Genomic DNA, 26358 nt, shown 5'->3' with positions numbered 1-26358 from the left:
ACGGCATGCTCTATAAACATGAAATATTCAATAAATGTCTGCTGAACCTAACTAAAGACAAGAAGCCCTTTAAGAAGAAAGGAATAAAAAAGTAACCATGGTCACACTGACTACCAAGGGGACCCCGACCCTTATTCTGTTAATAATTCAACACAAGCAGTTTGCTAAAGTTGTCAAGAGATTTTCTGAGATTCCCTGTTTTAAAAATAGCATTACTACTCAAAATTCCCCAGTAAATTTAAGGAAATGGTCCCTAACAGGCTCGGGCCTGGTATTTTCAAAACACCCCCTGTCAAGAGCCATTCAGAGCTAATAAGCATTCCCACTGGGGAAAGCCATTAATTAGCAGAGCTGCCTCAAATGTCCAGACACTACAGTATCCCTTTGACCCCTGTCTATTTCCTGCATCTCTCCATTTAAACCGAATTCAGTCTTTTTTTTTTTTTTTTTTTTTCTTCCTGCATGCAATGCTAACACAGAAATCCCTGGCCTGGAACAAAATGCCTCTCCCAGGCCAATGGCAGCCTACCTACCTACCTTACAGGTGGCACAGGCCTGGGCAACCCGCCCCCCACCCCCATCCCCTCCAGCGCACACAAACCCTACAAAAGTTTGAAAACGCAGGTTCCAAGAGGCCCGCGGAGCCCGAGGTCAGCTCGGTGGTCCGGCTCCAGCTGTACCCGGCGACAGCCAAGATGGCCCTGAGCGGGGCCCACTGCGGCGGCGGGGCCGAGGGGCGCCGGCCGGGGCCGCTGTCTCCACCGCCTACCTGAGCGGCGTCAGGGACCAGGAGACAGGCCCGACGCCCCTCCCGCCCTGCTGCAGCCCCGAGCCGGCGCGTTCCCGGAAACGGGGACCGGGCGGGCGCCAGGTAAGCGGCGGGGGCGATGGGGGTGGCCGCGGGGGCGGTCCCGGACCAGGTGGGCCCCGGGGGCCGGCGGGGAGCCCGGTAGGGCCCAGGGGCCAAGCGCAGGCAGAGGCCGCGGCTGGGGCCTATGCGGACCGGAGCCCGAGATCCAAGCCGGGCCGGAGACGGCCGGGAGCGGGGCGGGAAGCCGGGGAGGGAGAGAGGGAGAAGCCGGCGGCTGCCGTGGCTTCCTCAGCCGGGTCCGGGGGCGTCCGCTGGGGCAGGCCGCGACGACGCGGGTTGCCGCGCTAGGGGGCCGGGGTCTCGGCGCGGCCGCGTTCCTTACCCTGCATGCTGCTGACGGCCGGGTGGCCCGGCGCCGGGGACCCTACGGGGCCCGGGGTGCCGCTGCCGCTGCCGCCCCCGGAGCCGCCGCCGCCGCTCGGGCTCGGAGCCGCCATTGTTGGGAGTGAGGAGCCGAGCGGCGCCGCGGCGGCTGCAATGCAGCAAGCTCGGCCTCTCGCACGGCGGAGGGGCGCGGCTTGCCCCCGCCTTGGCCCCGCCTCCGACACGCCCAGGACACGCCTCCTGGCACGCCCCCGCCCGAGCCCGACGCGGAGCCGGCTCCAGATGCTGAACTGCAGAACCGCCCCGCGAAGGGTGCGCGACCTGTGAAGCAGACAGCTATCTTGGACCAAGGCTGCGGGCCCGCGGGGCTTAAAGTGGTTTGCGGAATTAAAGGTGGGCCTGCATTTGTGGGGAAAGAAGGTGCACAGCTTTCATCATCCCCATGGAAGTCTGTGATTCCCAAAAGTCCCCCTTCTTGGAATCTCAGAACCCCAAACCAGAATAGTAAAGTTGAAAAGGATCCAAGGGATCCCTTTCTTCTCCAGTTGCTAACACATCACTTCCAGAGGGGAGTTACCTATAGCTATGGTTACAGTCTGGAGCTCCTCTTAAGCCCAATACCCCAACCCTCTACACTTCTCTGAGGGAAATGGGGAGTCCTAAGGGGAACTAGCCAAAGTGCTATCCATGGACCCATCCCTAAACTACTGAACTAGAGGCTACATTTTAATAATACCGCCCGTTAAACTTGAGAAGCGTATCTTTAAGTACTCAACACTCCCCAGCCTCCTGAAATCTGCTATCTACATCACCATCTTCTCCTAAATGCACACTGGATTCCCTCCCCCAAATCCTTTACATCTTGTATAAGACTAGCCATAGTCGTTATTGTAAGTTACATAAAATGACAACCCCAAAAAAACAATATGAGGTTTCTTCCATTGCTTTGCACGGAGACTTTTATTTTTAGGAAGACAGTAGCTAAAAGAAGAGAAAGTTCTCTATGAGGTTAGGATTTGTGAACCCACCACAATGTACTTGAAATGATAAGACATGGGTTTCTAGCCAGGCAGCCTTGCCTAAAATGGAATAGCCAGTTATCCTACATCCCAAAGAATGTAAGCCATGGAGCTGGACATTTTCTCCCATTTAGAAGCATCGTGTGATCTACACCTAGACTTCTTTCCCAAAACTTCTTCCACCTAGACCTTATTTGATGCTGGGAGTTCCTCACAGCATGTTGGAAATGTGTCCTGGATCAAAATAGCCTTCTTGTTCTCAACCCAACTTCATCCATCATCTTGAATGCTCAGCTCCTAAAAGTGACTAGTCATAAAGGTCAAGTGGAGAGGCATTAAAGACAAATTGAAGGTGAGAGCAGGTAGGTGTACTTAAGTGGTGAGCCTGCCAGAATTCTCCTCCATGGGCCTCGCTAACTACCCAGTATCTTCAAGTCCAGATCTTATAAACATGGTCAGATCCTCATGTGGAAATCAGGAGCCCACCCAGCTCTTGTTGCTCCTGGGGCATCTTAATTGTGAGGCCCTTGAAGAGGAAATCTTATAAGAACCCAAAAAGAAAAATTCCCATCCAATTGTTCAGCTCAGGCCGCGCACGGTGGCTCACACCTGTAACACTTTGGGAGGTAGAGTCGGGCAGACCAATAGAGCCTAATAATTCAACACCAGCCTGGCCAACAGCTACTCAGGAGGCAGAGGTGGACCACCTGAGCCTGTGGAGGTCAAGGCTGCAGTGAGCTGTGTGAGCTGTGATAGCACCACTGCACTCCAGCTTGGGTCACAGAGTAAGATCCTGTCTCAAAAAAAAAAAAAAATGGCTGATTGCAGGCTAAATATTCTGTCTACATCTTCTGCATGGTGCAGATGGGAAGAGAAACAATAAATAACAAAGAAATTGAGAAGCTATAAGGGGCTCCCTAACATTCTCTTTTTTTAAGGCACAGGTTGAAAAGTAGCTTTATTCTTTTTTTTTTTTTTAATTATACTTTAAGTTCTGGGGTACATGTGCAGAATGTGCAGGTTTGTTACATAGGTATACACGTGCCATGGTGGTTTGCTGCACCCATCAACCCATCATCTACATTAGGTATTTCTCCTAATGCTATCCCTCCCCTAGTCCCCAACCCCATGACAGGCCCCAGTGTGTGATGTTCCCCTCCCTATGTCCATGTGTTCTCATTGTTCAACTCCCACTTATCAGTGAGGACGTGCATTGTTTGGTTTTCTGTTCTTGTGTTAGTTTGCTGAGAATGATGGTTTCCAGCTTCATCCATGTCCCTGCAAAGGACATGAACTCATCCTTTTTTATGGCTGCATAGTATTCCATGGTGTATCTGTGCCACATTTTCTTTATCCAGTCTACCATTGATGAGCATTTGGGTTGGTTCCAAGTCTTTGCTATTGTGAACAGTGCCACAATAAACATATGTGAGCATGTGTCTTTATAGTAGAATGATTTATAATCCTTTGGATATATACACCCAGTAATGGGATCGCTGGATCAAATGGTATTTCTAGTTCTAGATCCTTGAGGAATTGCCACACTGTCTTCCACAATGGTTGAACTAATTTACACTCCCCACCAACACTGTAAAAGTGTTCCCATTTCTCCACATCCTCACCAGCATCTGTTGTTTCCTGACTTCTTAATGATCACCATTGTAACTGGCATGTAACTGGCACCATTGTAACTGGCACTCTCACTGTGGTTTTGATTTGCATTTCTCTAATAACCAGTAGTGATGACCATTTTTTCATGGGTCTGTTGGCTGCATAAATGTCTTCTTTTGAGAAGTGTCTGTTCATATCCTTCGCCCGCTTTTTGGTGGGGTTGTTTGTGTCTTGTAAATTTGTTTAAGTTCTTTGTAGATTCTGGATATTAGCCCTTTGTCAGATGGATAAATTGCAAAATTTTTCTCCCATTCTATAGGTTGCCTGTTCACTCTGATGATAGTTTCTTTTGCTGTGCAGAAGCTCTTCAGTTTAATTAGATCCCATTTGTCTATTTTGGTTTTTGTTGCCATTGCTTTTGGTGTTTTAGTCATGACGTCTTTGCCCATGCCTATGTTCTCAATGGTATTGCCTAGATTTTCTTCTAGGGTTTTTATGGTTTTAGGTCTTACATTTAAGTCTTTAATCCATCTTGAGTTAATTTTTGTATAAGGTGTAAGGAAGGGATCCAGGAAATTTATTTTCTTTAGAGTTTATATTTTAGTACCTGCAGACATAAGTATAAAAAATCAAATAAAATACTTTTTTCAAAACATCAACACAACTTGATGATTAGATGATTAGAAAAGATGCGTGAAGGAAAATGGGGAGCCTCCTCCATACTCCCAGCAGGAAAACAGTTTTATATTTCCTTTGGCTTGGCCACTTTGGCATACAGGGAAAAAACTTCAACAGCCCCATAGTCATCTGGCAAATATCTCAAATATAGTATCCTGTCATCACCAGGCTCTAGATACAGGATGATCAAATACCAATGAGTTTTACTGGAGCAATTTTCTCATCCTTTATTGCAGTACTTGCCAGTAGGGTTCCAATTTCCCTTATCTACATGTCACTTGTGTGTACATCTCAGTTCTGTTTTCGGCTTCCTTGGGCACTGGAATGGTGCCAAGAAATGGCTTGGGGGACTTTAGTCTTACCATTCCCATAAGCATTATGACTTTGGGAGGCCAAGGTGGGCGGATCACGAGGTCAGGAGATCAAGACCATCCTGGCCAACATGGTGAAACCCTGGCTTTACTAAAAAATACAAAAATTAGCTGGGCGTGGTGGCGCATGCCTATAGTCGCAACTACTCAGGAGGATGAAGCAGGAGAATTGCTTGAACCCAGGAAGCGGAGGCTGCAGTGAGCCGAGATCATGCCACTGCACTCCAGCCTGGACAACAGAGGGAGACTCTGTCTCAAAAAAAAAAAAAAAAAAAAAAAAACCACACCATGAAAATCTTACTTCCATTCTTCAATGTGCACAGTTGATATATTTACAGTCTCGTATAATGTGCTATAAGCCCTCTTTTCGAATTATACATATTTATTTATTTATTTATTATTTTTGAGACACAGTCTTACTCTGTCACACAGGCTAGAGTGCAGTGGCACTGTCACAGCTCACTATAGCTGAGATCTCCAGGACTCAAGCGATTCTTCCACCTCAACCTCCTGAAAAGCTGAAACTACAGGCATGCACCATGCCCAGCTAATTTTTGTAATTTTTATAGAGACGGGATCTCACCATGCTACACAAACTGGGCTCAAACTCCTGGCCTCAAGGGATCTACCCACCTCAGCCTCCTGAAGTGCTAGGATTACAGGTGTGAGCCACTGTGACTGGCCTTTAATACGAATTTAATATATATTCTTTTAATAGAAATCCTAGAAGCAACACTGCAGATTAGGCAACTACTAGAAAATTAATTTAAACACACACACACACACACACACACACACATATCCAATATTGTAAATAACAAATATAAAAGAAGGCTGGGGGTGTTGGCTCAAGCTTGTAATCCCAGCACTTTGGGAGGCCAAGGCGAGTGGATCACTTGAGGTCAGGAGTTCAAGACCAGCCTGGCCAACACAGTGAAACCCTGTCTCTACTAAAAATACAGGAAAAAAAATATTACCCAGACGTGGTGGCGGGCACCTGTAATCCCAGCTCCTGGAGGAGGCTGAGGCAGGAGAATCACTTGAACCTGGGAGGCAGAGGTTACAGTGAGCCGAGATTGTGCCACTGTACTGCAGCCTGGGTGACAGAGCAAGACTCTGTCTCTAAAAAAATAAAATAAAATAAAATATATATCTATATACAGATATGTATAATAAATGATAAAATACTTCTTTCAGAACATCAACACAGGTTGCCAATGATTAGAAAAGATGGATTAAGAAATAGGGAAAAATAATAAATATATATATATATATGAGAGAAAACATTCAACCTAGCAAATTCATTAAGGGAAATTGGGAAATTGAATTTAAAAAGAAATACAATAAATATATAACTAATCCTATTTTTTGTCTAATAATACCTAATTCTGAGTTTGTGATAAAACTGGCATATACTTGCATTGCTGTTGGTATTGTTAACTAGTAAGGTAAGAGCCAATAAGTAGATCTGCATATGACAAAAACAAGAATGCGCTTTGATTTGTTCCAACTGAGGAAGCTATGTATGAGCTTTTTAACTTTTTCTTATGCTCACATTTCTCTTACATTTTTGTGTTTTATGATTTCTTATGGACTAAATTGTATTCTGCTCCCTCTCCAAATTTACATGTTGGAGTATCCTAACCCCCAGCATCTCAGAATGTGACTATATTTGGAAATAGGGTCCTCAAAGTAAAATGAGGTTATATGAGTGGAACCTAATCCAATATGACTGGTGTCTTTATAAAGAGATTAGGATGCAGACACACAGAGTGAGGGGAAGATGATTGTCTACAAGCCCCAGAGAGCGTCCTCAAAAGACACCAACTCTGCCTACACCTTGTACTTCCAGCCTCCATAACTGTGAGAAAATACATTTCTGTTGTTTATTGGTTCTCTTGGTACTTTGCTATGACATCCCTAGCAAACTAATACACAGTTCAGAAAAATAAATTGCTTAAAAAAGTTAACCTTTTTAGTAATTATAGTGGTAGCTGGCATAATCATTGGGGAGACAAGAAGGCATTTAAGCAACACATATGAATAAACAGCAAATTTACATTTATAAGTTATCCTTAAAGAAATCCCCAAATGTGCCTGCAACTCCTGGCTCTGCCATGTAGTGATTTTATCTTCCCACTAGAGTAGATGAAAATAACAAATTAAGATGATTGTTAAGAGGAATGTATGGCAATATCAAAGTGCCTCATCCTGAAAGAGGCTGCAGAGAAAGAGTAACGTCTGTGTATTCCTTGCTTAGAGAACCTTTGTTGAGAAATCTAGCTTGCTTGCTCTTTTTGATACATATGTCAATGGTTAGATTAAAAATACATTTTTTTTTTTTTTTTTGAGATGGAGTTTCGCTCTTGTTGCCCAGGCTGGAGTGCAATGACGCGATCTCCGCTCACTGCAACCTCCGCCTCCTGGGCGCGAGTGATTCTCCTACCTCAGCTTCCCAAGTAGCTGGGATTACAGGCATGCGCCACCACGCCCGGTTAATTCTGTATGTTTAGTAGAGATGGGGTTTCACCATGTGGGTCAGGTTGGTCTCAAACTCCCGACTTTAGGTGATCCGCCTGCCTCAGCCTCCCAAAGTGCTGGGATTACAGGGGTGAGCCACCACACCTGCCTCAAGAATACATTTTACACTTCACATTCCAAATAAAGAAAAAATAATTTACAGCTGGATTTCACCTTAGGACCCCGATTTCAGCCTCTGGGAAAGAAACAAGGTCAGACACCTCTATTTGGATGGAACGGTCACCAGATATTCCATATAGCCTCAGCAATTGTCTTTGAGCAAAACGCCCACGCCCACCCTCAAATTGCCAAGGGCTCAGGACCAGACCACCCAATCATGGATGTTGCCTCTTCAGGCAGAGAGCTGCAAGCTGTGGAGGTTTCTGGATGTCATTCGAGCATTGCATTTAATCGGAAATACAGGGTCTGTGAGAAACTTTAACCAGTTCATGCCACTAAAGAACCAAAGTTTCGTCTGGTTCAGATAAAAGAATATATTACTTTTTTTTTTTTTTTTTTTTGAGACAGAGTCTCGCTCTGTTACCCAGGCTGGAGTACAGTGGCATGATCTCAGCTCACTACACCCTCCACCTCCGGGTTCAAGTTATTCTCATGGCTTAGCCTCCCAAGCAGATGGCACTACAGGCACACATCACCATGCCCAGCTAATTTTTTGTAATTTTAGTAGAGACGGAGTTTCACCATGTTGCCCAGGCTTGTCTTGAACTCCTGGCCTCTAGTGATCCACCCACCTTGGTCTCCCGAAGTGCCAGAATTATGGGCGTGAGCCACCGCACCCAGCCAATATTACTAATTTTGACTATTAATAATCATGCAGATGTATGAAGATTTATGAGCAAATGTTCATGACAACATTATTTATATGAGTGAAAGAATGTAAATATCTCACTCTAAGTCATTACCAAAAGTGAATACTATGTTACCATTTATGCTAGTGAATACTGTGGTCTCACCAAATACAAACATATTACGAAAGTATGGGATTCTATTCTGCAAGAACTACACCCACAACCTGTCCATGTATTCTGTATTCCATTGCTGTAACCTCACTGGTCGCGGGGGGAAGGACTGGGCACAGGGGCTCACACCTGTGATTCTAGCACTTTGGGAGGTCAAGACGGGCAGATCACCTGAGGTCAGGAGTTCGAAACCAAGCTGGGCAACATGGCAAAACCCTATCTCTACTAAAAAGACAAAAATTAGCCAGGCATGGTGGCGCATGCCTGTAATCCCAGTGACTCAGGAGGCTGAGGCAGGAGAATCACTTGAACCCAGGAGTCAGAGGTTGCAGTGAGCCAAGATCGTGCCACTGCACTCCAGCCTGGGAGACAAAGGGAGATTCTATCTCAAAAAAATAAATATATAAATAAATTAATTAACTAATAATAAATAATTTTAAAAAAATAAAAAGAAACAAACTAAAATAGAGGGAAGGAAGCTTGGAGATTAACTGGGAAGGGGAAAATGGAACTTTCTGGGGTAATAGCCATATTCCATACCTTGATAAGAGTTTGGGTTACACAAGGGTAAACACCTGTCGAAATGCAGCAAATATATGCTAAAGATTTGTGCATTTCATTGTATGTAAATTTTACATCAAAAGAAAAACCTGTAACCAAATATCAGGCTGGGTGTGGTGGTTCACGCCTATAATCCCAGCACTTTGGGAGGCCAGGTGTTTCAGACCAGCCTGGCCAACATGGGGAAAACCTGTCTCTACTAAAGATACAAAAATTAGCCGGGCATGGTGGCGCATGCCTGTAGTCCCGGCTACTAAGGAGGCTGAGTATCAAGAGAATCGCTTGAGCCCGGGAGCCGGCAGTTGCAGTGAGCCGAGATCGCACCGCTGGACTCCAGCCTGAGCGACAGAGCAAGACTCTGTCTCAAAAAAAAAAAAAAAAAAAAAAGAAATACAAATATAAAACTCTAGCTAGTTATAGGAGTCCTGCAGTATTTAAGAGGATGTAATGCTGGTATCTGCAATTTACTTTGAAAAAATGGTTGAATGTTAGGATAAAGGGATAGAAAGATGGATAGAGATATGCTAAAACAAGCATAATAAAATGTTAATGGTGACATCTAGGTGGTGGATAGACTGCTATTAACTACAATTTTTTCCACTATATGTCTGAAATTTTTTATAATAAAATATTAGGGAGTATAAAAAACACGACAGGCCGGGTGCGGTAGCTCAAGCCTGTAATCCTAGCACTTTGGGAGGCCAAGACGGGCGGATCACGAGGTCAGGAGTTCGAGACCACCCTGGCTAACACGGTGAAACCCCGTCTCTACTAAAAAATACAAAAAACTAGCCGGGCGAGGTGGCGGGCGCCTGTAGTCTCAGCTACTTGGGAGGCTGAGGCAGGAGAATTGCTTGAACCCGGGAGTCAGAGCTTGCAATAAGCTGAGATCACACCATTGCACTCCAGCCTGGGCGACAGAGCGAGACTCTGTCTTAAAAAAAAAAAAAAAAAAAAAAAAGCATGACAAAACTAAAAATGTCACACAGAAGTTAAACATTTTGCTAAATGGTATTACTCCCTAGAACAAAATAACAAACCAAGTACTATAACTTCTAACAACTAAGTCTGAATTTGTCCAACTAATACAATCTTACTGGGTAGGTTCTGATAAAAATAATGACTTCTTGAAATGTATCTAAAAGAAAGGAATCACCTAGGGCGTAGCCAGGGAAGGGCCTCACGTGCAAAGGCATGTGTCAAATGTGGTCTAATGTGAGACCACAACAGGCACCTCTGGCTAACTCAAGATTGTAGAATTTAATGATGACTTGGCGGAGTGCATTGTGGGTGTGGTTTTGCTTTCGAGAGTAGGTAACAATATCGGGTTTGAATTTAATAATACTGTTTTGTTTCACTGTGTTTTTTTTAGGTTTTATTGAGCTATAATTCATATACCATATAATTCACCTACTTATAGTGTATAATTCAGTGGTTTTTGTACATTCGCAGTTATGCAACCATCACAACAATCAAATTTAGGACACTTTTATCATCCCCAAAGGAAACTTTATACCCTTTGCAGTTGCTCCCCATTGGACTCCAACTGGCCCTACCCCTAGCTTTAAGCAACCACGAATCTACTTTCTGTCTCTAGATATTTGCTAATTATGGACATTTCATAGAAATGGAATCATACAGTGTGTGGTCACACAACACGTATCTAACCTCTTTTTTTTTTTTTTTTTTTTTTTGAGGCGGAGTTTCGCTCTGTCGCCCAGGCTGGAGTGCAGTGGCCGGATCTCAGCTCACTGCAAGCTCCGCCTCCCGGGTTCACGCCATTCTCCTGCCTCAGCCTCCCGAGTAGCTGGGACTACAGGCGCCCGCCACCTCGCCCGGCTAGACTTTTGTATTTTTTAGTAGAGACGGGGTTTCACCGGGTTAGCCAGGATGGTCTTGATCTCCTGACCTCGTGATCCGCCCATCTCGGCCTCCCAAAGTGCTGGGATTACAGGCTTGAGCCACCGCGCCCGGCCTAACTTCTTTCACTTACCATAATGCTTTTAACGTTCATCTAGGTTGTACCATGTATCGGTGTTTCGTTCCTTTTTATGACTGGATAATATTATATTGTATGGATATATCACATTTTGTTTATCCATTTGTCTATTGATGGACATTGTGGGTCACTTCCACTTTTTGGCTATTATGAATAATGCTGCAATGAGCATTTGTACAAGTTTTCCCGTGGATGTATATTTTCAGATCTCTTGTGTATCTTCCACTCCATGTAGGAGTGGAACTGATGAGTCTTATGGTACCTCTATGTTTAACCATTTGAGGAACTGCTAGACTTTTTAAAGTTGCTGCATCATTTTAGATTCCCACTAAGAGTATGAGGGTTTCAATTTCTCTGCAATTTCACCAACACTTGTTATTCTCTGGCTTTTCTATTGAAGCCACCCTAGTGAACAACGTTATGTTTTGAGGCATTTCATCTATGATATCCAATGAATAGGACATTGGCAGACATTGTATTTTTTATCAACTAAAAATGAAACATATGTTCATTTCAAGAGGAGTTACCACAGCATGAACTCTTGTGACCATCTGTCAGTCACTTTTGGTCCCAGTACATCAAATTCAACCAATCAAAGCTCAAGAAAGCCTTACTCTTTTCCAAATTGTTCCATACAGGTTCATGGGCTTACTCTAACCATCAGATATCTGCGACTAAATTTTGTCCGTAGTTGATGAAGCACTTTATCAGCAATATAGAATAACTGAAAAATTATTGTTAGACACGTAGGAAATTCTCCATTTTTAGAATGTTGAAAAGAATCAAGTTACCTGACATTTGAATTAATAGCAAAATAAAGAATACCCAGCACAGAAATGTAATTGAGCAGGAGAGAAATCTCATAAGAATGAAAAAACCTAAATTACATTTTACAAAAAGACAAAGTAGAGACACAGAAAAAATGTAACTTACTTTATGTTAAGATGCTAAGAGCTTTGTTAACTCTGAATATAGCTGTGAAAATTATACCCCATTAATACTACAGGAACACTTTACTTTTGTTTGTAATACATTAATGACAGAAAAACTTTTAACTATTTTGATATCTAAAGGATATGCAAACCTGTAATACAATACTAATAAGCAGTACTCACAATGCAATATTTAAAAAAGAATAAAGGATAAACACAAATGTCTTATAAACCTACGATTGCAAGTCTCATACATAATTCCAGTATTACACATTGAAGCAATAATGATATATATATATATAATATTTTACTTATAAAAATGACAAGCTGGGCGCAGTGGCTCACGCCTGTAATCCCAGCACTTTGGGAGGCCGAGGCGGGTGGATCGCCTAAGGTCGGGAGTTCGAGACCAGCCTGACCAACATGGAGAAACCCCATCTCTACTAAAAATACAAAATTAGCTGGGCCTGATGGCACACGCCTATAATCCCAGCTACTAGGGAGGCTGAGGCAGGAGAATTGCTTGAACCTGGGAGGCGGAGGTTGCAGTGAGCCGAGATCGTGCCATTGCACTCCAGCCTGGGCAACAAGAGTGAAACTCCGCCTCAAAAAAAAAAAAAAAAAAAAAAAAGACAAATATAAAATTTTTAAATACCTTTTTTCTGCTGACTTTTCTAACATATGAGTATCTCAGATACAAGCTCCTAGTAGGGCAAAGAAAAATCATCTTTAACTAAACTCAACTCATTCATTCAAAATCATTGTCTCCCTGACTCTGTTTTGCTTCTTAGCCAAAAATGGGTAGGCTGCTTCCTGTAGCTCACAAAACATAGGTACATTCTAATACCATTGTTTTAGTCCATTCTCATGCTGCTATAGAGAACTGCCCCAGACTGGGTGATTTAGAAAGGAAAGAGGTTTAATTAACTCACAGTTCTACATGGCTGGGAAGGCCTTAGGAAACTTACAATCAGGGCAGAAGGCGAAGGAGAAGCAAAGACATGTCTTACATGGTGGCAGGCAAGAGCGAGTGTGTGTCAGCGCAGAAAAAAACTACCATTTATAAAACCATCAGATCTGGTGAGAACTCACTCACTATCCTAAGAGCAGCACGGGGAAACCACTCCCATGATCCAGTCACCTCCCCCAGGTCCCTCCCTCCACATGTGGGGATTACAATTTGACCTGAGATTTAGGTGGGGACACAAAACCAAACCATACTACCAATAAAGAACTAGAACTTTACCACTGCTATATCCTTTGCTCACCTTTTCTTTCTCATAGATCATCTCCATCTTTGTCTCCTTTGTAGTTAAAACAAAAACAACAAACCAACACTATCCTTCTGCTGCTCTCTCTAAATTGTGGTTTCTCAACATCTGCACTGTTAACATTTTTGTGCCAGATCAATTGTCTGGGGAGGTGGGTCTTGTGCATTGGAGGGTACTTAGCAGGATCCTAGGCTCCTACTCAGTAGATGCCAAGAACACCAATATCTCCTCCCTACCCAAGACCATCAAAAATGTCCTCAGAGTTTGGCAAATGTCTCCGGGGACAAGATTGCCCAATTTCAACGTGTTGACCCTTAAAATGGATCCGAAATATATTTTCCAAATTTGTTACATTTACTAAGTAAAATGTTATCAAGTCACTTCTTTAATTCAAGAGAATGAATGTGAACATGTTGTTGTTATCTATAAAACCTAAACAAAGTTGCTTTTTACTTTTTATATGACTTACAATTACTTCTTTTGTGGATTAGTCACAATTTATAGGATAGAGATTTCCCATTCTTAGTTTGAAAAAAAATACGGACTAGCTGATTATAAATTTCATAGGGAAAAATAAGACAAAATGATAAAAAAGAAAAAAAGAAAAAAAGAAATCTGAAAGAAGAGAAGGGGATCTAGCTCTGCCAGATAGGAAAATACTTTAAATCTACATTGATTAAAACTTTGTGGAATTGTGGAACTGGCACATGAATGGACAGAGTGACAAAACTAATTAGGAAGACTAGAAATAGATTCAAATAGTTTTGAGAATATAGCACAATTAAAGGTGAGATCTCAAATAAAGGTAGACATTTGCTAAAAAGTGAACTTGAATCCATAGCTCAAACTTTAAATCTAGAGGAGTTCCAAATGGATCAAAAATCTTAGTATTAAAGAAAAAATAAGAAATCATTAAGATATGAGATGAGTCCATCATTTCTAAGAATGACACAAGTCAAAAGATGAAATTTCTAAAAAATTTCTCTTGGCAAAAAACACAATAAGCAAAGTCAAAAGACAAACTGCTAACTGGGAAAATATGTTTCAATTTATAACATGGATAAAGGATTAACTTCACTAATAAAAATTTCCTATAAATTGGCCAGGCACAGTGGCTCACGCCTGTAATCCTAGCACTTTGGGAGGCCGAGGTGGGCAAATCACGATGTAAGGAGATGAGACCATCCTAGCTAACTCGGTGAAACTCCGTCTCTACTAAAAACACAAAAATTAGCCAGGCACGGTGGCACATGCCTGTAGTCCCAGCTACTCGGGAGACTGAGGCAGGAGAATCACTTGAACCCAGGAGGCGGGGAGGTTGCAGTGAGCCGAGATCGCGCCACTGCACTCCAACCTGGCGACAGAGTGAGACTCTGTTTCAAAAAAAAAAAAAAAAAATTCCTACAAATCGACATGAAAAAGTACAACCACCTAATAGAAAATTGGGCCAAGAAAATTAACAAGCGGATCACAGAAAAGGAATATAAATGTCTCTTTAAAAATGCAAAGATGCAGGCAGGCACGGTAACTCACGCCTATAATCCTAACACTTTGGGAGACCAAGGCAGGAGGATCACTTAAGCCCGAGACCTCAAGGCTGCAAAGAGCTGCCATCATGCCATTGCACTCCAGTCTGGGCCACAGAAGAAGATTTGTCTAAAAAAAAAAAAAAGAAAGAAAAAAAAAAGATGTAAATTAAAACCACATTGAGATATAATTGCTCAGTTATCTAGCAGATAAAGTTTAATAACACAATATGTTGATGAAAATGTGGGCAGCTGGCATTCTTCTACATAGCTGGTGGGAATGAACATTGGCACAGCTCAGTGGGGGGCAAGTTAACAATGGCTATCAAAATTAAAAATGTATATACCCTTTAACCCAGAAATTATGCTTCTAGACATGTATTCCTACAGATCTTCCCATGTTTGCAAAATGATATATGTCCAAGGTTATTGAATATAGTATTTTTATAGCAAAATATTAGAATCAACTTAAATGTCCTTTAGTGGGCAATTAAATAAACATGGAGAGAATACTATGCAGCTGTAAGAAGAGGAAGCTCTTCGTGTAGTGATATGGGATGACTGTCAATATATATTGTTACATTTTTAAAAAGCCAGATGAAGAACACCATGGTTTGCTACTATTTGTATTAAAGAAGGAGAAATATATATGTAATATTTAGTTACTTGTAAATTTATTTGGAAAGATACTTAAAATAATGAAAATGTTGGTTGTCTCAAGAGAGAGAAATTGGGTGATTGGTGGACAGGATTGAGACACTCACTTTACGTTATATATTCCTTGGTAGCTTATGGACTGTAAATGTCATGAACATAATTCCTAAAGAAAATTAATGAATTAAGATGTAACTGCCAGGCGCGGTGGCTCATGCTTGTAATCCCAGCACTTTGGGAGGCCGAGGTGGGCAGATCACGAGGTCAGGAGTTCGAGACCACCCTGGCCAATGTGGTGAAATCCTGTCTCTACTAAAAATACAAAAATTAGCTGGATGTGGTGGTGCATGCTGGTAATTGCAGCTACTCGGGAGGCTGAGGCAGGAGACTCACTTGAACCAGGGAGGCAGAGGTGGCAGTGAGCCGAGATCATGCCACTGCACTCCAGCCTGGGTGACAGAACTAGACTCCGTCTCAAAAAAATAAAATAATTAAGAACATTTGGTTGGGCATGGTGGCTCACACCTGTAATCCCAGCACTTTGGGAGGCCGAGACAGGCGGATCATGAGGTCAGGAGATCGAGACCATCCTGGCCAATATGGTGAAATTCCGTCTCTACTAAAAACACAAAAATTACCTGGGTGTGGTGGTGGACGTCTGTAGTCCCAGCTACTTGGGAGGCTGAGGCAGGAGAATTGCTTGAACCCGGGAGTCAGAGCTTGCAATGAGCTGAGGTCACACCATTGCACTCCAGCCTGGGCGACAGAATGAGACTCCGTCTCAAAAAAAAAAAAAAAAAGTAACTAAATCAGGAATGATGAATGTCCTTTCTTTTGTTGTTAAATAAACATGAAACAGAAAATATTTATTACCATACATTTATATTCTTTTAAAGTTTCATTAAAAATATGATTCAGGGGAACTGCCATCTTCCAGTAATTCACCAAAATGATGAACACAAAGGGAAAGAGGAGAGGCACCCGATGTGTGTTCTCCAGGCCTTTTAGAAAATGTGGAGTTGTTCCTTTGGCCATGTACATGCGAATCTAAAAGAAAGGCGATATTGTAGACATCAAGGGAATGGGTACTGTTCAACAAGGAATGCCCCACAAGTGTACCATGGTGAAACTGGAAGAGTCTACAGTGTCCCCCAGCACGCTGTTGGCATTGTTGTAAACAAACAAGTTAAGGGCAAGATTCTTGCCAAGAGAATTAATGTGCCTATTGAGCACATGAAGCACGTGAAGAGCCAAGATAGCTTCCTGAAACAAGTGAAGAAAAATTATCAGAAAAATAAAGAAGACAAAGAGAAAAGTACCTGGGTTCAACTGAAGTGCCAGCCTGCTCTATCTACCCAGAGAAGCACACTGTGAGAACCAATGGGAAGAAGCCTGGGCTACTGGAACCTATTCCCTATGAATTCATGGCATAATAAGTGTTTAAAAAATCAAAGACCGGCCAGGCGCAGTGGCTCACGCCTGTAATCCAAGCACTTGGGAGGTCAAGGCGGGCGGATCATGAGGTCAAGAAATCGAGACCATCCTGGCCAACATGCTAAAACCCCATCTCTACTAAAAGTACAAAAAACTAGCTGGGTGTGGTGGCGGGCGCCTGTAGTCTCAGCTACTCAGGAGGCTGAGGCAGGAGAATTGCTTGAATCCGAGAGATGGAGGTTTCAGTGAGCCAAGATTGTGCCACTGTACTCCAGCCTGGCAACAAAGCAAGACTCCATCTAAAAAAAAAAAAAACAAAAGAAAAAAAAAGATTCAGAAACAAATTTTTTGGAAGCTGTTTTAAAGAAAAGCAGTCTGTTCTTATAAATACATTCTGTTTTACTTACATAAAACTTTTCGTTTTTTCTCTTTAAGGCACCAGAAAATAAATGTACTGAGTTTCTATTCTTGGCTCAGATTCAATTAGAAGAGCAAAGAATTACAAGATATATAAATGAAAAATCCTGTTCATTTAGTAAACATTTCATACTATATTTATACAGTGAAATTCATTGATAGTACCTTTTTTTTTTTACTTATAAGTTTTTATTGGTTGTAATTAAGCCTGAGAATAAAGTCTTGTGAAACTATCCTTTCCATTACTGTCTATTCTGACTATCTATTGATGTTCTGACTATCTATTCCGACTGTCTAATCTTGACAGGCACCACAATAAAGCTTTCACCCGTTTTGGTCTGTTAAATCCAAGCCACATGTGCAGTCAAGGAAAAGGTGATGTTCCTGTAGTATTTTCTAAACTACCGTCTCCTAATACTACATAGATAAGCCATATTTTAGGCACTTTTTCTACTATCTCACAAATCTGTATGTTGGAATTCTAGGAATATATGTTAATAGATCATTTGGTGTATTTTAAGTGATTTTTCAAGAAGCGAAATTAGGGTATTTGTTGTTTCTTTTACGTCTTAGGCAGGCAGGAGCAAGGAGGCATGATTTAAAAGCTCAGGAGACCGGGCGAGGTGGCTCATGCCTGTAATCCCAGCACTTTGGGAGGCCGAGGCAGGTGGATCACGAGGTCAGGAGATCCAGACCATCCTGGCAAACACGGTGAAACCCCGTCTCTACTTAAATACAAAAAAAAAAAATTAGCCGAGCGCGGTGGCGGGCGCCTGTAGTCCCAGCTTCTCGGGAGGCTGAGGCAGGAGAATGGCGTGAATTCAGGAGGCCGCGGAGCTTGCAGTGAGCTGAGATCGCGCCACTGCACTCCAGACTGAGCGACAGAGCGAGACTCCGTCTCAAAAAAACCCAAAAAAACAAACAAACAAAAAACACTCAGGAATGGCTGGGCGCAGTGGCTCATGCCTGTACTCCCAGCACTTTGGGAGGCCAAGGCGGGTGGATCACCTAAGGTCAGGAGTTCGACACCAGCCTGGCCAACATGCTGAAACCTTGTCTCCACTAAGAATACAAAAATTAGCCGAGCACAGCCTGTAATCCCAGCTACTCGAGAGGCTGAGGCAAAAGAATTGCTTGAATCTGGGAGGCGGAGGTTGCAATGAGCCAAGATCATGCCACTGCACTCCAGCCTGGGTGACAGAGCAAGACTCCGTCTCAAAAGAAGAAAAAGAGAGAAAAAAAAGAAAAAGAAATAAAAGCTTGGGAATGAATGGCACAGAGATGGGTGGAAATTGATCATGGAGGACCAGAGGACCCTGTTTTCTAGAGGTCCAAATGATGCAATTTGGAAGAAAAAGAACGTGGCTGCCCTGAACCCAAGGCTGTCCTCCTGGAACCCCGAGTGAAGCAGGCAGTTTTAGAAGTAGCCGTGTAGGTATAAAAGATGGGGGGAAAAAAAACAAAAACAAAAAAACATTGTCTACACCAACCCATGTCTCCTCGAATATATCTGTTTTCAGGTATGTGAAGGAAAGTTAAGATAATTCAGTGGATTCTTCACTGGAAAAAAGGCAAGATCCCAGTTTATAAGTGAGTATAACCCTGAAAACTTGCCTCCTTCTCCCACACAGGCTTAAGATTTGAGTTCCTTTCTTTCCTTCATTTCCTCCAGTGTACACTGGCTGATATCTGTATAGCTTGTGCCCATAAGACAGGAATTGGCCAGGGGTGTCACAGTTGTAAATGCTATGCTCTGAATTTTGGACCGTGGTATCTAAATTTTGGTTCTTGGGATATAGTTACGACCTAGACTAAATTTTTTTTTTTTTTTAATTTTTATCTTTTGAGACAGAGTCTTGCTCTGTCGCCCAGACTGGAGTGCTGTGGCACAATCTCGGCTCACTGCAAGCTCTGGTTCCCGGGTTCACGCCATTCTCCTGCCTCAGCCTCCTGAGTAACTGGCACTACAGGCACCCGCCACCACACCCGGCTAAGTGTTTGTATTTTTTAGTAGAGACGGGTTTTTGCCATGTTAGTCAGGATGGTCTGGATCTCCTGACCTCGAGATCCACCCGCCTCGGTCTCCCAAAGTGCTGGGATTACAGGTGTGAGCCACCGTGCCCGGCCTTAGACTAAATTCTTATCTGTTGACCTTGACCAAATTCCTTCGTATTTCTCTTTTGGGAGTTCCCTGAATAATAAGGATCTTGGAGGGAACAACAGTTCCTAGATGCCTACCATCTGGTGAAGGCCACAGACTGGTAATAAGTATCAAGTGAACTGTGGGATAAGGGATTTAGCAAGGGCAGCAACCCGCCCAATCTGCAGTCGTCAGCTCCTAGGCCCTCTGACCAGCAAAGGCTTTGGGCATCCCCAGTAGACTCTACAACTCAGACTCCGAGGTGAGCATCATTAACCTTAACTCCTCTGCCTTCTGGAGAATATTTGAGTGCAGTCTTGCTCAAATGCCTTCAGGGTCCAGATGGTACTGTAAGTATGTTAAAGACACCTGATCTAAAGGGATGGTCAAAGTTGGCCATGGTGGCTTGAGCGTGTAGTCCTAGCTACTTGGCAGGATGAGGCATGAGGATCCCTTGAGCCCAGGAATTCAAGTCCAGCCTGGGCAACATAGCTAGACCCTTCCATCTCTGAATAATAATAATAGTAATAATAATGGATGGTCATACTTATGACCCACTGCAAATTGTATGCATGACTAAAAGGCATTCCAGTTCAAGTAAATTTTTTAAATTGTGCTTGCCAAAGAAAATACATGCTTTGGCGGGGTACAGTGGCTCAAGCCTGTAATCCCAGCACTTTGGGAGGCCGAGATGGGCGGATCGCGAGGTCAGGAGCTTGAGACCAACCTGGCTAACACGGTGAAACCCCGTCTCTACTGAAAAATACAAAAAACTAGCCGGGTGAGGTGGCGGGCGCCTGTAGTCTCAGCTACTTGGGAGGCTGAGGCAGGAGAATGGCGTAAACCCGGGAAGCGGAGCTTGCAGTGAGCTGAGATCAGGTCCCTGCACTCCAGCCTGGGCCACAGAGCGAGACTCCGTCTCAAAAAAAGAAAAAGAAAATACATGCTGCTAGTTTCCAATTCCTGGTTGGAAGGGTCCATATCGGCCTCAGAGAAGAGAACTGACCTTGGATAGAACTCTGTAAGCTTAAATGAATGCATTCCTTGCTTAATTCCTGGTAACCAGCCCCTTCCAAGATGGGGTTTCTGTTTGGTGCCTTTGGCTACATGCTGCTGCTTCTTCGTATCTCCACGGGCAACCCGAGGCACTCTGCAGTGGCTCTCCTCAAGACTTTCTACAGCAGAGCACTGCTGCTGATTAACTTTTTTCTTTCTGTTCTCTGAGCACCACTACATTCAGGATTTTTTTTTTTTTTTTCAACCCTGGTGTCTGGTTAATTCCAATCATCTTCTCTCTCTGCGTTCCCCAGTGTTCAGACCCTTTGTGCTAATTAGCAGTGACAGACGAGTCACCAATCTTGCTGTTTCTCCAGGGGAAGAAAAAGCTTGCTTTTTAAAAATTGATCCGTGAGACCTTCAGGAGCCACCACATGCTCCTGGAAGCTTCTGTCAGAGGGAGAAAGGTTCAGTCTGAAAAACCGAGTGCAGAGAAAATCGCAACGTGGGCAGGCGTCTAGCCATCCCCAGCAGCAGGCGGCAGGGACAGATGAGGCTTCCCACAGCTCAGTACTGATGGGATTTTCAGGAGTCCTGGCTTTCAAGGTGAGATAGATGTCACAGACCCAGCAAGGGCAAAGTCTGACTGTCCAAAGTCAGCAGGGCCATCAGTCCAGCGACGAGTCAGGCACCTGAAAGTGAAAGAGGCCACAGGCAGCATCAAGTGACTGTGCAAAAATCAGAATTCAGCTAACAAGGGGTCAAAGTGAGACATTTCGGAGGACCAAAGAATTCTGAGTGGGTGGAAGGTTTAAGGGGACACGAGGCCTCTTCCACAATCCCTCTAAGATTGTTACCTGTATAGAACGCCCTAAGTTTTAAAGGATCCCTGGCTAATGAGATAAAGAAGCCTAAAGACTTCAGAACCTTCCCAAATCTGCATCTGAAGGCTGCCGCTCTTTTTCTGGCAGGAACTGAAGCTCAAAAGGGAAATCAGCATAGAGAGAGTCTTCACTGGGAGATGATGTCTCCACATTTGGTGGTGAAGCTCTGTGGCTGAAACCCTGGCCTCCTTCTTGGTGGAGGAGGCCAGAATCTTGACATCTTACCAGAACAGAGATTAAGCTCAGAGGTACAGGCAGGACTCTAAAAAGACGGAAACAAAACAAAACAAAATAAAATAAAACAGTAAACATTGGCCTAACACAGAAAACCACATTCATGTGGTCGTTAGGTATCTCTATGAGGCCACAGTCACGTAATTCCTTTGGGTTTTAATTTTGAGATAAAAATATGATATTTATTACGTTATTACAGAATGTCTTACAATTTACATAATTAAGTTCATTTAGTTGAGACTTTTATGTTTGATAATTACAGCTTCTTTCTTTCTTCTGGGATATCTAGATGCTGTTGAAACACTGTGGCAAAAAAAAAAAAAAAAACGGTGTGGTCATATTTTTGCTCAGTTCTTTTTTTTTTTTAGCTTTGGCCCCTAGGCTGGAGTGTGGTGGTGAGATCATGGCTCACTGTGGCCTCAACCTCTGAGGCTTAAGTGACCCTCCTACCTCAGCCTCCCAAGTAGCAGGGTCCACAGGTATGCACCACCGTGCCCAGTTAATTTATGCTCACTTCTAATAATTTTTTTATTACTATTCTTTCTAGGAATCACCTATCCTAAAACAGATGATACATACAAATTACGATATCTCAATAACAGCTAGATTTTGCTGTGTGCCAAGGCACTGTTCTAGGTATTTTACATATATTGTCTCATTTAATTCTCTTAACAGTCCTGAGCATTAAGTGACATTGTTACCTCTCATTTTACTAATGAGAAGATTGAGATGCATAAAGATGGCACTAATATATTATTATATTGGGGATATCTATGTTAGGAGTTCCTGGATAAAAATCAGCCCGGAAACCTTGTTCTATTTTAACTTCTTCCAAAGCCATGTTGATTGCCAGTTAATTGTATTACTCCCTGTATTATCATCCTTCCCGCCCACATAAGTTTTGGCAACTAACATCTGTTTGTGTCCTGCAGTTTGATTTAATAGACAATTATTTATTTACACAATTTGAATGCCACTCACAATCAGTGCCAAAAACAGCACTTTGGAAGTTGTTAAAAAATCATATTTCCAGACTCTGCCTCTCGGATAATCTGATTCAGGAAAGAAGTCAAAATAATGTGGAATTAACATGCCCTCCAGGTGAGTCTGATCTGTAGCCCAGTTTAAGAAGCTCCCAGATCTAGAACAGGGAGATCTACACTTTTTTGATCAATCATTGTTTTCTAGTAAAAGTATTTTGAGACTATGTATCCCCTGTTTGTGTATGTATTTATTCATAAATAATATATACATGTATTATTTTCCCTACATGTTGTACATTATAAAACATATTCAAAACTGAAAGTTAAAAAGGCTATGGTAAAAATGGAAAAATAATATTTTAAAATATATATCCTATTTATTCAATAAAGTTCTCACCAAAAATATAATACACTTCATTATCTGAGCAAATCTTTAATACTCTGTGATACAGAGAGTTTTAAAGTTGGGTTCTAAATTCAGTTTATTTTTGACACTTAGTTATAATGGTTGTCAAAAGTGAAAAAAGAAACCTCCCAAACCTCCAAATGGATAAAGTACATCATTGGCAGCAGATACTAAAAATGATATTTGTTTTTCGATGCCATCTGCTAATTAAGCAAAAAATGTTTATGAAATGTGGCTACTAATTTCTATAGTCTCTGATGTGAGTCAGTAGCTCTTGCAAACTAATTGGAAGAGACATGGCATTTTTATAATTTTTACCAAGGGGCTTAAAGTGAAAAGCACAAAACTTTTTTTTTTTTTTTTTTTTTTTGAGATGGAGTCTCGCTCTGTGCCCCAGGCTGGAGTGCAGTGGCACAATCTTGGCTCACTGAAAGCTCCGTCTCCCAGGTTCACTCCATTCTCCTGCCTCAGCCTCCTGAGTAGCTGGACTACAGGCACCCGCCACCTCACCCGGCTAATTTTTTGTATTTTTAGTAGAGACGGGGTTTCACCGTGTTAGCCAGGATGGTCTCGATCTCCTGACCTTGTGATCCGCCCGCCTCGGCCTCCCAAAGTGCTGGGATTACAGGCGTGAGCCACCGTGCCCGGCCGCACAAAACTTTTTATATGGAATATTTTGCGTATTGATTTTCATATATCAGAACCTCCAAAGAGGCCACCAGTTTTCATTTGATTTGATGAAGTTTCATAAAGTACTTGATAGAATATGACTTTAAGTTTTGTTAAATTTTCTTCGTGTTCTGTATGTGTAATATATATGCATATATTAGTACCTGTGTATACTTATTATCGGTATATATAATCTGTATATATAAAAATTCTGTATCCATAACCTGCATAAATATACATACATCACACATACATGCATATATATTTATATATACTTATATATGGGTACAAATATATAGACACACATATTTATACTTAGTGTATGTATAAATATATATTTAAACATTTCAAATCGAATTTACACACTCAGTGTAAATACATACACATAAATATACATCTTGTTAAGGTGCCATTCAGTATAGTGATACAGATATAAAGCACTTTTTTTTTTTTTTTTGAGATGGAGTTTTGCTCTTGTTGCCCAGGCTAGAGTGCAATGGCACGATCTTGGCTCACTGCAACCTCCATCTCCGGGGTTCAAGCGATTCTCCTACCTCAGCCTCCCGAGTAGCTGGGATTATAGGCATGTGCCACCACACCTGGCTAATTTTTGTATTTTTAGTAGAGACGGGGTTTCTCCATGTTGGTCAGGCTGGTCTCAAACTCCCAACCTCAGGTGATCTACCCGCCTCAGCCTCCCAAAGTGCTGGGATTACAGGCTTGAGTCACTGTGCCCAGCCATAAATGCACATTTCTAATAGATTTCTTAATATTTGAAATTATTTTGCCTGACTTTGGTTAGATCTGATTCATTGGCATTATCATTACTTTCCAACGTATCTGCAAAAAGACTCAAGTTAGAGGTGTAGCTATGCTGTTTTATTGCTGTTTACATGTGCCTGCATTATTACTGTTCTCTTCAAATTGAGATTATTTTGCAAGAAACTTAAAACTAGGATCCCTTTTGCTAAGGTTAATTTAGTTAAAACTAGGTAATATAATCCATAAATCCACTGATTCCTGCACATATTAACTTGAATATGTCTCAATATGTTGAATAAGTGACAATGTAAGGACCTCACTTTTTTCTTTTTTGAGACAGAGTCTCGCTCTGTCGCCCAGGCTGGAGTGCAGTGGTGCAATCTCGGCTCACTGCAACCTCCATCTCCCGGGTTCAAGCGATTCTCCTGCCTCAGCCTCCCAAGTAGCTGGGATTACAGGCGTGTGCCACTGCACCTGGCTAATTTTTCCATTTTTATTATAGATGGGGTTTCACCATGTTGGTCAGGCTGGTCTCAAACTCCTGACCTTGTGATCCGCCTGCCTCGGCCTCCCAGAGTGCTGGAATTACAGGTGTGAGCCACTGCACCTGGTCCAGGACCTCACTTTTTTTTTTTTTTTTTTTTTTTTTGAGACTGAGTCTTGCTATGTCGCCAGCCTGGAGTGCAGTGGTGCGATCTCGGCTCACTGCAACCTCCGCCTCCCAGGTTCAAGCAATTCTCCTGCCTCAGCCTCCTGAGTAGCTGGGACTACAGGTGAGCGCCACCACGCCCAGCTAATTTTTTTTGTACTTTTAGGAGAGATGGGTTTTCACCATGTTGGCCAGAATGGTCTTGATCTCTTGACCTCGTGATCCGCCGGCCTCCACCTCCCAAAGTGCAGGGATTACAGGTGTGAGATCACCGCACTCGGCCTAGGACCTCACTTTTAACTGTCCATGGCGTGGGCCTCCTCACGTTCCCTTATGGCACCTTCTATATCCTGACTGAAGCCTGTTCAACATACGAGCAAACCAAGGAGCTGGCCAGTCCATTGTATTCAATACCAGTGAAGCTTAACTTCTTTATCATGTCTCCAGGCCCATGGATTTAAAAGTTCAAAGGGGTCTGCCTAAGTATGCAATGACTTTTTAAATTTAACTCCATCTGAGAAAAAATGCTCATACCTGCAAACACTTGCATACAGGGGAGTTAGTCATTGAAATCCTGAAGTCTCAGATAGAGAATATCTTGTCTAAAGACATTTTATGGCTTCAGGAAAAAATTTTATTTGGTGAGAGATGCATCAGGATTTATCCACCATATTTTTTTTTAAGGTATACACTCCAGGACTCACTCCAGGTTTGTGGCCCTGTGTGTCACTTGTAGGCACTATAGGAAGTCATTTCCCAGCCCCACCTGAACCTTCTTGAATAGTTTTATTATTATTATTATTATTTTTTGGAGACGGAATCTCACGCTGTCACCCGGGCTGGGGTGGAGTGGCACAATCTTGGCTCACTGCAACCTCCGCCTTCCCAGGTTCAAGCGATTCTCCTGCCTCAGCCTCCCGAGTAGCTGGGATTACAGGCGCCTGCCACCACGCCTGGCTAATTTTTTGTATTTTGAGTAGAGATGGAGTTTCACTATGTTGGCCAGGCTGGTCTTGAACACCTGACCTTGTGATCCACCCGCCTCGGCCTCCCAAAGTGCTGGGATTATAGGCGTGAGCCACTGCACCCGGCCTCTTGAACATCTTAAAGATCTCCTCCAGGACATCCCACATAAAACGTGACATATGTTAGTATTTCTCCTAACCAGAGAAAAGCAATTACCATCTTGTTTAATTCTCTGTTCTCTCAATAGTCCTTAAAAGACATGAATTAAATCACTCCTTGCTATATTGAAGTCAACAGGATACAAATTACATCTTGATGGCAAAGGGAGGGTGTTGGGAGTGGTTTCTGTTCTGGTCTCCCTTCCCTTTCTTGTCCATGTGGTCAGCCATTTCCACATGGCTTACACTGATATGCTCCACTGATGCCCAGGTTCCTTTCACCTTGAGTCAATCCAAATCTTTCTGCTCCTCGGTTCCAGAGAATGTTTGTTGAAATAGCTGA

At 42.8% G+C, this 26358-nt stretch overlaps 1 protein-coding gene across 2 annotated transcripts in view; it reads right to left on the bottom strand.

Annotated features, from left to right (window-relative positions):
* The window catches only part of MAP2K4 (mitogen-activated protein kinase kinase 4), a 120647-nt gene extending 119284 nt beyond the window's left edge, over nucleotides 1–1363 (bottom strand). For both annotated transcript variants that reach the window (XM_008010410.3, XM_008010411.3), the window contains exon 1: nucleotides 1194–1363. In XM_008010410.3, the coding sequence (XP_008008601.1) occupies nucleotides 1194–1308 (115 nt within the window). In that variant the 5' untranslated portion in view covers nucleotides 1309–1363. The remainder of the gene's footprint in view (nucleotides 1–1193) is intronic.
* Nucleotides 1364–26358: the final 24995 nt, after the last annotated feature.

This window comes from Chlorocebus sabaeus, chromosome 16, assembly GCF_047675955.1.
Source record: "Chlorocebus sabaeus isolate Y175 chromosome 16, mChlSab1.0.hap1, whole genome shotgun sequence".
Taxonomy (NCBI): Eukaryota; Metazoa; Chordata; class Mammalia; order Primates; family Cercopithecidae; genus Chlorocebus; species Chlorocebus sabaeus.
This window is presented reverse-complemented; position numbering and strand designations above follow the sequence as displayed.